At 36.8% G+C, this 17184-nt stretch overlaps 1 protein-coding gene across 2 annotated transcripts in view; it reads left to right on the top strand.

The window, feature by feature from the left end:
• The window catches only part of ZNF407 (zinc finger protein 407), a 334983-nt gene that overhangs the window by 121660 nt on the left and 196139 nt on the right, over positions 1-17184 (top strand). For both annotated transcript variants that reach the window (XM_085052423.1, XM_085052424.1), the window contains exon 4: positions 9876-9950. In XM_085052423.1, coding sequence (XP_084908549.1) covers positions 9876-9950 — 75 coding nt within the window. The remainder of the gene's footprint in view (positions 1-9875; positions 9951-17184) is intronic.

Genomic DNA, 17184 nt, shown 5'->3' with positions numbered 1-17184 from the left:
ATTTGCCTATGGGTTAAGTGGAGTAGCACCGCCTGGAATTACACCTGGAATTCTTATTTGGATAGACTTCTGTGCTGCTCTTGATATCGTCTGCATACTCAATGTTCAGTGCCATAATATGAGAGTCTTGTAGATCTGTAATACTTGGATAGGGCATAACAGTCTCTCTGGTCTGCATATCATGATTCACTCTGAGAGACTCAGTTGCTTTCTTCAGTCAGCCTCCACCTTCAGTGGTAGGAGGGAGTTGTTGCAACAATCCATTTTTGGGGAGAGTTAGGCATGGCTGTGATGGGAATATCTGGAGAGACTGAGATGTCAGTTGAAAATGAAAGCTCTGAGCTTTTACTTTTGCTCAACTACTAATAAAGATGTCTTCTAACAATGAAAAATCAAACATTAACCAGACATGCTTGCTAAGTGTCTGATGACACAGTGTTAGGTGGTTCTTAGTCCCTGAGGTAACAGTGGCCAGGCCCAAGAGCCCTTGAACAAGGAGAGCCAGAACCATCCTCGTGCTTTAAATGTGTTTATGGGTATACAAGTGTCAGATGCATTTTTTGTGGACTGAAATCCATCTGATCCAAACGATAGCCTTTTTGTTTCTTTGGCTGGAGCCAGTCAGTTCTGATTTGACCAGCTTGTTGTTAAAGGTTCATGCATGTGGATGGTACTACTGATGATTACAGATTAGGTCCTGCTGTCATAGATTTACTATTTTTATGCAGCTGCTTTGGCAAAAAGATATTCTGAAGAATTTTGCTTTCTACCTGAAGTCAAACAGTCTTGTGGAATGCCTGGATGTAAGGCAAAAAAGATGTGTTTTACAGCTGAGTTTAAGTCTCAGGAATAAACAAATCAACAAGCACTTGCTTTTCTATGTCAAGTAAAGACCTAGGGCAACATTCTCACTACTCTCACAGATCAAGCAGACTGCAGAGTCTTCGCTCCAGCCACCATCTATCACCAGCAGCATTTCAAATTGTGGGGAAATTGTCAATAAAAATTGTGTATGTCTTCTGATTGTGTATGACTTCTGAGCAGTTCAGTCATCAGATAGTGACCAATTTATTCATCTCATTCCTTTCTTGGTACCTCTCAACTTTGCAAAAGACCACGGGCACTGTAGCTGCAGAATTGACTGAGTTATGTATGTGGCACTGCTACTGCAGGCCCTGTGTGTTTTCTAGTCCACAAATCAACTATCTTTAGATTTGTTTTGATTTCCTTTAAAGACAGGCAAGAGTAGATTCTTTTGATGAGGAGAATTTCATTCTCAAGATAGCTCTTCCTGTAGAAGCTGTGCATAAGCCTGCTAATTCAGTCTGCAGTGTGATTTTTGTACCGTCAGGAAGAAGCTGCATCAAAAGTGACTTTTCATTCAGAAATAGAAAAATATTAAATATACTTGTCTGGCTCTATCAATTTGACTTTTAAGTAGAAAGTCATTGGAACATCCTTATTTTGAGATAGTCTTACAGCCTGTTTCTTGCACTTTGAACATACACAGACCTTGCTCCTTAGGATCAGTAGGAAACCCTTTACAAACTGTCTGCAGAAGGTCCAGTATTTCAAAACTCCTCTCAAGGCACCTAGAGATGCTCATCTGACTCACCCGAAAGATTGAATCTACTTTGAAGAATTTCTCACTTCACATATTTCCCTGTTTATTCTGCTGTAGCTTTCCAGATGCTAGGTGATGATACGTGGAACTGATGCCTACTGCACTGAATTCTTTATCTGGAGTCCTGAGCATGCTAGGAAATGGACTGGATTATGAGTAGGAAGACAAGCCAGTATCTGAAGAAAGTGGAAGGAATGGAAAAGGGAGGGACCAGTGTTATGAGGATGTTGGATATACAAATTATTAAAAAGGAAAAGACGTAAGCCGTGTCTTGGTGGCAAGGTTGGTAAAGCACTATTCTGGATCACAATGCTTGCAGCTGTAAATGTTCATTTATGTTTAAAGCATTTCTGCAGCCTCATTTAGCATGGCTAGTATGTTTTCTGGTGATGTCCTGGTTTTGGATATTAGTGGTAATCTCTCTTAAATGCAAGGCACTCCCAACACCAAGCCTAGGGTTGAGTTTCAGAGTTTAGGAAAAGAGATTCTTCATTGTGGTAGACTTGAGAGGGTGATAGCAGCGCTAGAGAATGCACATTGTGATTCTGTCTTTTTATTTCTTTTTTTTTTTTAGTACTTTGTGCAGCTGTTAGATTACCAAACACCTGTTAGAGGTGACAGTTACAGATGCTCAATAACCAATGAAAATTAATAGAACATGTGATTCTTTTAGCATAGAAGTGATTTGGTAAGGTATGTTTAGAAATCTAATTACATACTGCTGCTGTCTACCATTATCACTTAACATTCATTAACTTCTCTGAATATTGAAACAAACATTTCTTGTAGTGATACTAATTTTCTCATATATTTGTAAGGTGATTCCTGACAGAGGGAACACCTGACTTTAAAGTTTTTTGCCACTGTTTAGCTATTTTATGTTTGCTCTTTAAGTAAACAAAAGCAGAGTGCTGATCGTTTACTTACAGTTATCACTTGTTATTGTGTCTCCAAATACAAAAGTTCACAGTCCTGCTCTTAAGTTTCTACTCACTTTTATGTTATTAACAATTGTCACTGGCTGTGGCTTACTCCTGCAGCTGCCGTTGTCAGATAATTTTTTGTCTTTCAAACACCACTACACAATACCTTCAAGCCAAAAAAGTTCAGGATGGACCTTTAGCTTACTTACAGGACACCTTTTTGATTTCAGTTACAAAATAAGTAACCAGGTGAGGCACACAGATAAGTTAGTTCCCTCAAGGGGAAAGAAATAATATAAATACTGCCAATGAATTGTTTTATTTTTTGCCACGGTCCTTGCAATAACAGACTAAATTTCTGTCCTGGACAGTTTAGATTATAGCATTCATCTCCTAAAAGTGGGATGGTGAGAAGACTCAGCAACTTCAGAAGGCAAGATAAACTTAAGTGTTTTCTGTTTTATTTAGTTTGCTCTTTCTTTGTACCTAAGTCCCTTCTGCCAGAGAAGAGGAATATGTAAGAGGAGATAATTGTGCCTATTGCTACTACTTTATGGCCATGGGGCTAATAATTCTTTCCCATCTTGAGCGTTGCAGGTTGGTGGCAGAGAGCAACAAAAATATGTTGAGGAATGTCTCTCTCTTCTGGTTGATAGATGCAGGAATATGCAGGAACAACACAGTCGATTGATTGATTGATAGCGTGCAACTCATCCATAATGATCTGTCTGATATAGCAGTAAATTATTCTTGAGATTGATGCAGGTCATTGAACAGCACATTGACAATCCTGTTGTCTGTCATCCTGTTCAAAGCAAGGCAGGAACAGTAGCTGCTGTGATACTCAAGTCTGCCTTGGGTGCAAGCTGTTCTGATAATACAAGTTGTTGTCTTCTCTCTTTATTTTGTTTCTGTTGGGCAGCTTGGTTTCATTGCTAGCATGTTACAAGTAACAATAAAAAAGAGAAGAGATATTTTTAGAAGAAAAGTTGTAGTCATTGCACTGATGATTTCATAATAACATAAAAACTACCGGAAAATGTTGGGTTTTAAACTTCAGTAGCAAAAGTTCTCCATGGAAAAGAAGCTAGGAAATAATTAAGAAACATACCTGGTTATTGCATGGAAAATTGTAAAAAAAAAAACCCAAAACCAAACAACACCCTAAAAACCACCCAAACTTGTAGCAGAAAGGCTGATAGTTCTCAGAAATTCAAAAGTTATGTTGGTCTTTAGGTTCCATGAATTACTCATGATGTCTTCCCATGTTAATCTGGGTTCTTGTCTTGTTAGTGATGGCAAAGTTGTCTTCATTTACCTCTTTTGGTTTCATTTTTCAAGAGGAGAAGTTTGAATTTTCCAGTCTGCCAAGTTTCTCATACTTGAAGTTGTGGACGGACTGAGTTTTGCTGCCCAGTTTAATTACCAGTGCTAGTGAGGGTGGAGTATAAAGCAGCCATATCCTTCTCTGACACATGGGGTCAGCAGGGAGTAGAAGGCAGTGTGTCACAGCACTCAGCATCGCAAACGGTGTGATCATGCATGACTTGTTAACCTTTTGAAATATTATTGATTTTTTTTTTAAACTTAAGAAGAATAGCCATCACTTTTATTTGGAAGTGATAAGACCTGCTTCATTTGGCTAGTAAACGAGTCAGAAGAAAACCCCGTCTTTCCTGTTCAGGGTTCTAGGACTTGACGCCCTGTCACAGAGGGCATGAAGTTTTTCAGATATTTGGATGTTTTTCACATTAGACTTCGCCCTGCCAGATATTTACTTGAACCTGACATCTTGTCACAAAGGGCATGAAGCCTTTCAGACTACTGGATATCTTCCACACCAGACTCTGCCCTGCCAGATACTTTCTTTTAAATTGAGTCCCTTGCGCGCAGTCATGCAAGAGAGTTATCAGAGCCCCAGTCTAGCTTCAGAATCGGCAAACATCCACAAATGATGGACTTGAAGAAATTCTCAGGAATTTAGACTTTTGATGCATGGAAAGAAAACCTTACTCGTTAATAGAAAACCATTGCTATCTGGACAGTTCTGCATTTTCCTCTCTTCTCTTGTTCCTGATGTTACCCTGCTGCATACAAAATCCTGATGGAGAGATGAGATTTGGGTAGCAAATATTACATAATTTGGAGAATTTAAAAACTTGAAGCTTTTTAGTTCATATAGACTGTATAAATACTATTTGACTTAAGTGCTGATTTGAATATGTGAAGTTCTGCTTTTATGGGTAGAACATGCACAGCTCAAGTGCATGCAAAAGTCTGTTATTACATATACAAGTTTTATCAAATGTTCTGACAGACATGTGAGTCCTGGTATTCCTTGAGAAAATGCATTATTTCTTTCTCTTACTGGGTGCTACCCCTGTTGGCATGGCTCCATGTGAACTACACATTCAAATACAACCAATTAGGGTTTCCAGTATTTTTCCAGACATGGTAAAGACCAAAAATGCTTATTAAGGCAGTAAGAACCATAGAGTCCATGTTATTATTTACTTGCCTGTACATATTCCAGTCTCCCTTCTTGGCATGATCTGTGAAGCTTGCCTTGATTTTCTGGTTTCTTGCCTCGGGTAAAGATACAAGGACAGAAATTCAAGCGCACATCACAGAAAACAAAACCTGATGTGAACAGGATAATTTATTAGTAATATTAGTATTATTTCATCATATTCTGTGATGGTGTATAAAAGTTTGAGATCCTTTTTCATATTATTCCTTGATGGTGTTGGATCCTCCAGCTGATTAATCCAAAATGGTAAAACATTCGATCCTTTTTTTATGCCTCAAATCTATGCTAAAAAAAAGCACTAAATACAAATAATTTAAAAATAATATCATTCTTTTCTGCATCCCTTGGGTTTGTTTATGGGTTTGATTTTGTTTTTTAGGCTCTCAAGCAGCTTTTTAAAACATCCTGTGTACTCAGGTCATGCAGTAGCTTACCTGTATTCTCAGAGTTAAATTCGTGTGTAAAGAGATTTTAGACAGCTTAAAGGAGATGTAAAGGATATTGAGAATATGAATAAAGGGTAGATATTCATTGTTATTCTCCCGGACTTTTCTGCTGTCTTTGAACATTATTGTCCGTAAGATAAATTCTCCAAGTGCAGTTGCAGAGAGTGATGTATCCACTAAGAAGTGATTTAAAATTGCTCTTCAGCTGCTGGATACCTTGTTTGTAGAGTCCCACAAAAATAAATTCCTGTGCTGGTCCTCCTCAACAGTTATGTGTAGTTAGAAAATGACTGGTCTGTCAGCCATGCCTTGCAGTGACTTTCTGGTAGAGGTAAGATGCAGCTTTTTCCTTGGAACTAGGCCAAGGCTGAGCACTTGGTAAACACACAGGAAATAACAGGTTTTATGACTTTATGGCCCAGAATGCTTATTTTGGTTTGCGTGAGTGTGTAGTTTGTTTTGTTTTGTTTTTTTTAGCGAGGCTTTTCACTAACTCAGTGATGTACTTATTAAAAAGGAAAGAGCTATAACGGATTCAAAACATAATAAAACAGAATCTTTTGCCCTCTCAAAGCAAGATACTTCACAGAGAACAGTTCTCTCCCCACAGAGAAAATGAGAGAACAGACAATACATGACAGATTATTCATATTCCTTGGGTACTGTGATGATAAACATTGTACATGCTGAAGAATTTGTATTACACTAGAATAAAAAGTGGAAGTAAAGATTGTCCAATATGTTTCTTTATTCCCAGAATTAGAAGTCCCTTTGTTTCTTTTGTACTTTAAAATGTGCTTTTATAACTGAAGACAAGTCTGTAGAGGCTCCTAAATCAGTTACAGACGTTCTGAGAGAGAGAGTCCAAGTACTGTTTGAAGATTGCCATGGAATATGAATGGTCACGTTCCTACAAAGCCACAACTCTTCTAAACTGAAACCAGAATATTCTGCAAACTTATTTTGGGAAAGGTGCTCATATATTTATGATTTAAAGTAATTTATATTTATAGCTTGTGTGCAAAAAGTTGTCTACAGGGAATGAAGATGCTATTCTAAAGCTCTGTGTAATTTTTCAGCTTGCCTTTAATTTATCCTGTAGCTTGAACATAGGGTGTATGACTGAGGATGTTGCTGGTTTGGAGCCAGAGTAGTTGAGAATCACTAAAAAAGTTAACCCAACATAATGCTACTGCCAGCAGAAGAAATCCTGCCTATTCACCTTGTTCCACTTTAAGAGGAGGCTTTAGGAGTAGTCTTCTTACCAAATGAAGGGAACTCCCAGTGACCGTGACTTGGATGTATAGGCTAGACATTTGTGCCTTTCGAGACCTGACCTGCAAGAGAGCAGCTGGGCTGTGACTTCTTGTCTTCGTGTGGGTTGAGGATGGATTTGTCCAGATTAGAGTTTGTAAAACTGGTTCCAGGCCTCTAGTATGGCCTGGTTTGCATGTATTTGAAACAGTAGAGTATTGCAGTTACAGTTTTTCCTACTCCCTTTTGATGTGTTTCTGAAACTAGTTAGTTTTTTGAATATTTGTATTTCCACTAGAATTATAAACCACCAATGAGAAATTTGATGAAACCTGAATTAGTGCTTACCAATTGCTGATGGAAAGATTCCTTTTGATTTGAAGATTTATCAGTGCAATATATCTTGAAAGCATTCATTCAGTGAGTCCTTATAGATGCCAGCCAAACTGACTTAAAATTAATTTAAAAGGCCAAGGCTAAGTCATGTCTATCACTTCAATTCTAGCAGTAGCCTGGGAATGACTGATTCACCTCAGCAGAGGTAAACATAGATAAACCCATTATTTTTTGACTACTAAACCAGTAATTGCTTAGAAACCTAGAGTTACTGAATGTATGGAAAACATTTTGGTGTTTGTTTTGTAAAGCCAGCAAACGCTGCTACCACATCTCTGAAAATCACCTGCAGGATTTAGTAAACAAAACCAAATAATTCCCACTTGTCTCTCTTTGTGGGTTTGTTTGTTTGACTGGGTGTTCCTCAAAATCAGCATCCAAACAAGGTTGTTTAGACTTTGCTTCTTGTTTCAGTAATGGCTCTCTCTGTTGGTAATTTTCTTCATCTTGTTCTCAGTTTCATATGAAAATATCAACTCTGCTTTTATTTTTAAGGTCTGATTATGTAAAGTGGGGAGCTGCTCCTGGGGTATGCTGAGTGCTCCAGTCTTGCACTGAGGCATTCTGCACTCCTCAAGTCTGAAGTCTTCCAACCTTACATTAGAAGCTTAAAATGTTAGTAGGTGCTGAGACGTGAACTGAGTCAGGGTTTGTTTTAGTTGTTCCATGAAACAACAGCAAAATGGCTACTAGAGCTGACATACAACAGAGAGGAGGCAGCTAATACGAGATTAATTGCTTCATGTTATTACCAAGGCCTTTGTCTTTGATTTTGCAGAAAGGTATGTCTATCTGTACCCCCTGCAGTTGTGTAGTATATGAAATGGTCAGCCTTTGTTTGGAAGCTTCAAGTAAAGGGGCTCAGAAACTAAAAAGTGCTCCCCTACAAATATTGTGTAGCTGGTTGGAAGCTTTGTATTCCATGTAAATAGCAAAGTATCCCTTTACAACTCCAGTTGCACATTGCCCTTTCACAGTAATATCATTGACTTTATTTTTCTTTTAGAGAAGTGGGATAATGGAATTTTTTCAGAGGAAATACAAGTATTACTAAATGAAAATATGTTTGGTACCTTTCATGGCTGCGTGGAAATACTATTTCTGTTGAAAAGCAAGGGCAGTAAATTTTGTATGAGTTATGCTTTTATTAAAACACTTTTTTTTTTTTTTGTTACAATTATTTTCCCTATGTGCAGTAATTCTGATGACACTTGCGTAGTAATGATTGTAACGGTGTAACAGGTTATTCACAGTTGTAATACTTACCATGCCATACCTTTTAGTTGTATAGGGAAAAGTATTTAAGATACTTTTTTAATATGTTTTTGTAAAAAATAAGGAAATTTATATCATTTAAATAAGACATTATTATACTCTTACACCTTAAGGGATGCACAAGAGAGATGCTCTCTAATAATGTGCAAGTGCCCAAAGAAGATCAGACACAGAAAAGCTACATTTACATAATTGTAAAGGAAAAGTACTGTGTCTTTGCTTTTGTGGCTCTTATACCCCATAGTGCTGGTGTTTTACAGTTCTTCCATTGTCCATTACTGCAAACACGTCCAGATGAATTCAGCGTTTAATGTTAAAAATCTTATAACATGCCAGTTTGATTTGTAGCCCTTCATATCATGGAATGCTAATTAAAATCATATTTTTGCATATGTCATGCCTTTCATGTACATATGCAAATAGAGTCTATTGCCTTTCAGCTATTAGTAATTAACTTTATGAAGGACAGCTGTAATACATAATTAACAAAAATGTTTGCAAGCCCTTTTCACACTGAAAGTTGCAGCAGTAAAATTTTTGCTTATCGAGAGAACCATTTTAGTTGGAAGCATGAGTCTGATATCTAAATTGTTTGAAGCAGTCACATGACATAATTAAATTGATGTTATGGTCTTATCAGCAGGAGAATGGTACTTGATAGGCTTCTATCTGTTTCATTATGTCTGTCACCAAAATTAAAGTAAATTATCTGTGTTTGGTTTGGTAGAAACATGATGCCAGGTAGTATGTATTTTGTTGCTGCTGTTGGTGCTTTGAAGAATGTCTTGCCAGTTTGAACAATATTGCTGCTCATAGTGTATTCATGAACATGTGCTTGATGTTTTTCATCCTTTTTTTTTCACAAGGCTATAAAATAACTAAGGCTATTAATTTGTTTCTATGTGTATCTCTTTAAATAATTAATACAATGAAGTTTGACCAGGCATAAGCAGTGATTAAAGCATCTTATCTTGCTGTTTTTTCATGTTTCTCATTAAAAACAGTAGAACTACTTGTATGAAGAAAGGTTGCAGAATGGGCCCATTAAGCTTAAATAAATTCAAAGGTGTAACTAAAATGATATTAGTTTATAACATGAGACAATGTTATTTAGGTAAAATGAACTATATTATCAATATAATGTGTGAAATGTTCTAATTTGCAGAGGGAAGCAGAAGCAGGTTTTTCATTCTTTGACTGATGATGTATGGCTGTGACTTGTGAGAGAAAAAGCCAAGGGACTTCAAAATGAGGGAAGAGTCTTGTTACAGAATGGACTCCCTGATCTAAGTCACACCCTAGCAGAGGAGGGTTTTTTAAAAGTCTGCCTTTAATGAAATATGTTCAAGTGCATGCTCAAAACATAAAAATACTGTGTTAAAAAAAGTTAATAAAATTATTTTTCTCATTTGCTCTTTGTTTGGCAGGGTGGCATTTGTGATGAAGAAGCATCTGAATACCCATTTACTGGGCAAGCATGGAGTTGGTACACCCAAAGAAAGGTAAACTACTTTAGAATTCTTTGTATCTTATACAGTATGTGGAGACCTTTTCTAGAATAGTCACCTTATTCACAATGAAGTCATCTGGCTTTTTACCTCAACTCCAAGAGAGATCCAATATGCTGAAGTGCTCTGATGTCCTGGTGCTTATGACATGTCTGTAGAAAGAAATTCCATGTAGAAGGTGTAGGATTTGCACCTTTTGGGGCTTTTTTTTGACAGGTGATACTATTTTGTCAAAATTTCTGTGGTTGTAAATTTCTCTCTCAGTACAAAATCAAATAATTTTTTTGTCTGGTCTTTTTTGTTGTTGAGATTTTTTTTTTGTTTGGTTTTTTGCTTTGTTTTGTTTTTTGGGGTTTTTTTTGTTCTTTTCCTGCTGGCTTTGATGGTGATAGGTTAATAAAATGACTTTCAGAGTCACGGAGGAATCAAAAGGTTTTCTCAAATGTTCTTGGTCAGGAAGGGATATTTGGCATTTTGACTGTTTTTAAAATGAATTAATTTATTTTTTCAATCTGTATACACCTGCTTACTCTCCAACTTTGTTTGCAAGCAGGTTATTTTTTCTGTGGCTTAAAATATAACTGTGTTTTACAAACTCTATGGCACTATGTTTGCAGATAAACAGATTTTGCTTCAGATTTATTGGGTACATTGTGGCTTAGCTATTGCTATTTCATTGAATCTTTGGGGCAACTAGAAAATTGATGTGTTTTGGATGGCCAAAAGATCACATATTCTCTTTCAGCCTGGGTAGATGGAGGTGTTCATTGCTGGATGTTTGATACTGTTTCAAGTATTACTGCCTTGTAACTCATTCTTCTGGGGTAGGCTTTCATAAATAAAGAGTATTTTCTGGTTTTGATATGAAAAAAGAGGAAAATAAATGGTAGTTAGGAGCTGTCGGAGAACACAGCAAAGCTCTTTCTGGACCATATTCATTTCTTGTTAAAGACAATGAAAATGATGCTCGATTAGACCCTTTCCTCATAAGTTTGTCACACTTAAATCACAGAGGGACCTAAGCGTAGGGTTTGAAATTAACACCCCATATACACCTTAGTTTGACTAAGCACCGATTTAGATGGTGCTTTTATTTTTAAGCAGATTTCCTCTACAAAGGGCTTAACCAGGATTTCCCTAACATATGATTATTTAAGAGTTTTGAGATACTCTATTTAATCTAAAATACAGAACGATGCATTGAAAAAACAATTAGTTTCATCGAAGCAGATATATTAAAGTTTGTTGGGAATCTCTTGTCATAGCACAACAACTACAAAAAGTGTTTTGCTCTGGTGGCTTATTTTATGACTGGAAGCATTCAATACCAATATATTCTTTTACAAGGGGGTACTTACTGTACAGTCATCATAAATACAACGTAGAGATAACTTTCATTACCCTAGTGAATATGCACAATAAAGGATACATACAATAGATTTCCAAATATAGTATCTTAGCCTGAGAGGCATATTTTTAGCAATCACCGTCTTGAAATGAATTCCTAAACAAGCAGGGTGCTATGAACTAAATCAGTTGTTGCTGGCTTTTCTTTGTGTGTTTGCTCTGAAAGCCTCCTGGCTGTGTCCGTTTTCCCCATTTCTTCCTGTATGCCTTCAAGGCTTTCTGGCTGGCTGGTCAGCACAGCACGAGGAGGAGGAGGAGGAGGAGGAGGGTGGCAGGTTCACAGGCCCTGGCTGCCCAAGGAGCAGAAGAGCCCTTGGGGAAGGGCTAAGGCTTGCAGCCTCCCTGCCCTGCCTGCTGGCATGGCTGGGGAGGCTTTGTCCCCAGGCCAGCATAGGCAAGTGGTATTGGAGTGACTTCATGCCTTCTTCTTTTGCAATTTCTTCATCTATCTTTTGAGTATTTCTTTTCCACAATACCTTTTTAGGTGGCACTTCGGCTTAATGTAGAGCAGCATCAAACAGCAGTGGCAGAGCTACAACAACAATATAAATTTCTAGTAGCAGTCCCTCACTGGGGATGGGGGATGTTTAAGCCACGTGACCTAGTGCAATAAATACCAAACCACTGTTGCTTTCCTTTCCACCTTTCCTCTCCTATTATGAGAAAGTTTGATGCCTTTTAATGGCTTTAGGAACCAAAGAATTCCTTCTTCGGCATGCTAAACCATCACTTTGGGTATAAACGTATTTAAAATTAAGTTACGTAGTTTTCTTACCTATGTAAAACATTAATGCCTTAATTATAATTTTGCAAGCTTGCTATTTTTTAATTTCTCTAGGACAATATAATCAGTTTATTCTTTATGTTTTGAATTTGATTCTGCCCTCTGATACATTGCATATTATAGCAAATACTAATAGAAGCTAGCTAAATAGGCTGTGACAATTAAATTAATAATGCATTTTATTTGCAAGTGTTTAGTCTTCATGGTTTGACTGATATATGCAAAGATGGTAATTTATTAAAAGTAAATTCATGTAATTGTACTACAGAATTTGATGGACCAAAAAAAGTTGTCAGCATGACTATCATCAAAAACAGAAAATTGAAAAGAAGTTCAAAAGGGTGCTTGAAAAAAATAGTTATAACCCATGCACCCTGAGAAATTGAGGTCCTTTTAACAAACTTCTTAGAATGGAATTGCTGGTGGCAAGCATTGAGATAGTTCTGAAAGGGAAAGAAAAAATGCATTTTCAATTGAGTAAGCAGTACTTAACTAGTGCACCTTGCTGTCTCTAGCTTTCCATAACTATTGGGTTTTTTTATGCAAAAAAGGGTGGAGTTATGGAGGCTGTGGAAGTGTTTGCATGGACAGATACAGAAAACAATTATAATTCATAATGAGATTGCGACTAAAACATTTTTAATTTACATTGTTTTTCTTTTTTTAAAGACAAAATTGATTTAAGGGAAAAATACTGTGTAGTTGAAAATCACATGAGTTTTTAAAAAAATAGACTTGTAGTAAAATGTCTGCACATTTCAGACACAAAAAAACCCACTGCCTAGTCCATTATGATCATTACCGTTTAATAGCTAACTCAAAAGTGGAATGTTTTAACAGAAAAAATTCCTCTAAGGTATATTTTCCTGTTATTGGAACTGTGATACTGATTTATTGTCAACTTGAATGTGTCTCAAAACTGGCATGTTATCTGCTAAGTCCAAGGCCAGTACATATTTGGTACTTCAGTGTCAGTAATCTTCATGGGACCTATAACTATATCTTATTGGCAGGATAAATCTTTGGCTACACCTTTATTGTGTCTAGGAGACATTGTGGTTGAGGACAAGGTGAGTGCATCAGTAATGTTAATGGTGCCAAGCTCTAATTTCTGTTACATCATTACATTACTTTCGTGTAAATTTTGTCAGAACACAGAACAAACAGATGTTTCATTATTATGCATAAGATATATACACACACACACATAAAAACATGAGCAAGAAAGTAAAATTCACTAAGTCATTCATCGGTGAGGCTGAATTCTACCACTGTTAAAGTACAATATGGATTTAGAAGTTTTTCATATGAAAAACACATGTAAATAGTCTTTTAAGATTTTTTAAGAGACACAATTAGTTCTGTACAATATGCATTTTATAGTATATGATACTTTCTTAACTAGAGTTCTGATGCATCTGTTTAAACAATTTTTTTACTTAAGAAAAGGCCATAGAAAAGCCTTTATAGTTGTTTAATTACCTCATCTTCCTTATGAGTTTTAAATTATCAGTTGCCTCTGAAATAACTCATATGCCTCAATTACTCATATGCCTCTTTGCATATGAGTAATCCCATTGAATCAAATAGGATCATTCATATATATATATAAAGTTACTGGTAGCACAAACACTGATTTGGAATATCTGTCACAAAATAATTCTTGTAAAGGTCATTAGAAGTATATTTGCTTTCGGAAGGTTCTGGCATTTTTCACATGCTATAAGAATGGGATCAATGTTATAGTGCTAGTCATATCATATGAAGACCATGTGATTTTCAAGTGATTTTGGTTGATTGAAAAAATTGTGCAGTGATTTCAGCTTGAGAGCAAAAGCTATAGGTAAATATCTACTACTGTGTAATAGCAACCTAAATATGTTTGAGATGCTTTGTCAAATAGAGTTGGAATGTAACATACTTCTAAAATTTGTGTATTTTTTATGCAACTGCTTTGAAGTGAAAAGAGGAACTTCCTAGGTGCCTGTTTTTTAATGTGCTTGCATAAGCCCATCTGAATTTTTGAATATTAAATTCTACTAATATGTAAATATCATAAAATATACAAGACTGTAGGTATGTCAGTGGAAAAGATTGTTGTGGTTTGAAAGAAAAGTAGCCAGGACAATTGAATTGGGGTTTGATGTTTTGTATATTATTTAGAAAACTGTCTTGCAATTGACTGCTGTTTCCTGTTATCTCTATTTTGAATGTAAAACTAGAAGAGATTCAAGTCCATAAGTGCAATTCTCATATTTAATTAAACTTTTAATTCTTCTTTTGAACCATTTTTCTTTCTTTGAATAGAGGAATTTGTGATAGTAACTGTTTTGGGTTATGCTACTCTGATACTGCAAAGTAAAAAGATCCACTTGATGTTTTGGCAAATTTTGGTTAAACAAATGGCAAAAGTCAAATAGTGATGTGCTGTGCATACCTATGAAAGTAAGTTGTTCCAATCATATGTCCCAGCTTTCTGCTTCCACTGCATAAGTCAACCATGCAGGCCAAGAGCGTAAGAGTTAGTATGCAATAATTTTGTAATAACTCACTCATGTTCTGAAGGAATGAGCTCTGTACATGGCTGTCTCACAGAAGGGTTTCCAGTTAGAGTCACTGGCAGAACATATGGATACACTGGACGAGAGGCTGCCTGTAATACCAGAGAGTGGTGTGCTGAGCCTTGCCTTTAAGCTTTGTCATCACCTTTTACTACTTCTTGCAAATGAGTTCGAGCTTTTTCACTGAAACCTAACACCACTAGGCTAACTGGCTAGGAATGGAAAACTTTACTTAATTGATTATTTCCTGTATTTTGCTTAGAAAAGGTCTTGGAGAGTTACATAATCATTCTTTGGAAAAGCCCTAAGGAAAGAAATGTAGCTTTGTCTTGAAATATTTACTATTTGGAAGTTTGTAATGAAAGGATGTGTGTGAAAAGGACTCAATTTCAGCAGTGGTTGGGAGCTAAAATTTTGCCCAAGATGCATGTTAAGCTTTCAGTTTTGGAGGCTTACCTGACCTTTGAAAGCAGTATTCCCTCTGGTATTCAGCTCTTACCTGGTGCTATACTGTGTCAGAGTGTGAAATAGGCTCCATAGGTACAAGGCTCCATAGTCACTTACTGCCTGAGTGCTTTCCTCTGTCTGAGGCTGACCAAGGAACTTAAGGAAGCCATAGGGGTTACCTGTGATTCCTCAGGTATTAGAAGATAAAAATGCCCTTAAAATTCTCAGCTTTCCTTATGCCTTGTCTGTACAGCATCATATGCATTTGCTTTGTTACAAAGAAATGAAGATTAAGCAGACATTTCTACTATTGAAGACAAGTGATGACTTCAGCATCTTTTCAGAAAGAAAAATAACTGAAGGACTGTAAAAAAAATGAAGTTATTTTTACTATTACTCATTCTTTGTTCTTCCTATCAAATCCTGGCCATATTAAAGTTTAGTTCAGAAGGAAGGGCAGTCTGAAGTAAGTTTATTTTAGTTGCTAGGTATGTGAGATGTTTTGGAAATTTCTGTAGTCAGCAACACTCTCCCTGTTGTGAAGGCTTAGCTGCTATGGATAGAAGATAGAGGGAGTACCTAATAGGATTTACACTGCCCACAGTGAGCACCTTTGGCTAATTTTAAGCATCATAACAAGATATAAATGATGATCTCACATTCATAAAGAATCAAGTACTGTCTAGAGCATAGGTTATTAGTTCCATTAGCAAGTGTATGCTAACATTGTGAATCTCTGGAAGACAGTGTGGGTAGTTGCTGAAAGCGCCAGTTTTATTTAACAATGGTTTGTTTCCAAGGAAAACGCAGTTCCTTGTTGCATGCCATCAGCCAAAAAGTAGTAAGCTGCAAACTGATCCCTCTGTTGCAGTCAGCTGAAAGTAAGTTGTTCCAGTTGTATGTCCCATCTTGCTGCTTCCACTGTAAGTCAACTGTGTAGACCAAGAGGGTAAGATTAGGATGGCAATATATCTCTAGATCCCTTTTTGCCTGTGTGGGATGGGAAGCAAGGGACCTGTCCAGACAATTATGCAGTGTATGTTACACTACTTTGAGGACTGTACTTTGTGACATTTATGGATGTGAAATGTTCCATGTCTTGGGTGGTATCATGACTTTTAACTTTGATCAGTCTATATAATACAACACAAATATTTATTGAGAACACTGTAAAGGAAATGGAAACATAATCTCTGACCATGCTGCGATGAAATATTTTCCATACATTCTGAAGAATCAAGAGGACTATTTTGTAAACTTTGGAAGTGAAAACAGAAATTCTGTGTATGACTGATGGTTGAAGCTTAGTTTCTACTTTTTAACCACACACTTAATAATTCTTGCATCAAGTTATAATGCTTTCACATTTTTCTATTTTTCTGCAGCCAAAGCAGTTGCATAATCATTAAGTACAAATGTTTGTTTGTCCAGGTTTACTTAAGTTTCACCACCTCAAGCTGGAAAGAAAATGCTGGAAAAACATGTTCTGGGGTTGAACAGTAACATGAACGCAATTCTAAAATGACTGCCACAGTGCTATAATGTTTTTTAAAAAAAGTTGCCTGAGACTTAAGTAGTAGAAACATGGAGGTCTTTTTGTATTGTAAAGACAATCTTCTGCAATATGAGTCTGCATGGTGTGCTCTGCACTGATCTCTGGTGGGTAGAATCATAGGGCAGCCCATCTTAGAAGGGGACTCCAAAGATCATCTGGTCCAACCTTTCTTGGGGAAGGGAGCCTAGAGGAGCTCATCCAGCACTCTGTCCAATCACATATTGAAAATTCCCAGTGATGAGGGCTCTGCCACATCCCTGAGGAGGTTGCTCCAGTGAATGATTGTTCTTACTATATAATTTTTTTTCTGTTAAGATGAAATCTTTCACAGTGTAACTTGTACTTTTTGCCCCTTGTGCTCTCTGTGTGCTTTCTTCTGAAGAGAGAGCCTCTGTCCTCTGTGCAGCAGCTGTTTAAGTCCTGGAATGCCATGATGAGGTCCCCTCCTTCTCTTCTCCAAGCAGATAGACAGAA

Source organism: Lichenostomus cassidix, chromosome 2 (genome assembly GCF_008360975.1).
Source record: "Lichenostomus cassidix isolate B80296 chromosome 2, HeHo_3.0, whole genome shotgun sequence".
In the NCBI taxonomy this organism is placed as follows: domain Eukaryota; kingdom Metazoa; phylum Chordata; class Aves; order Passeriformes; family Meliphagidae; genus Lichenostomus; species Lichenostomus cassidix.
Note: the sequence above shows the minus strand (reverse complement) of the source record. Positions and strands in the feature narration are given on the sequence as shown.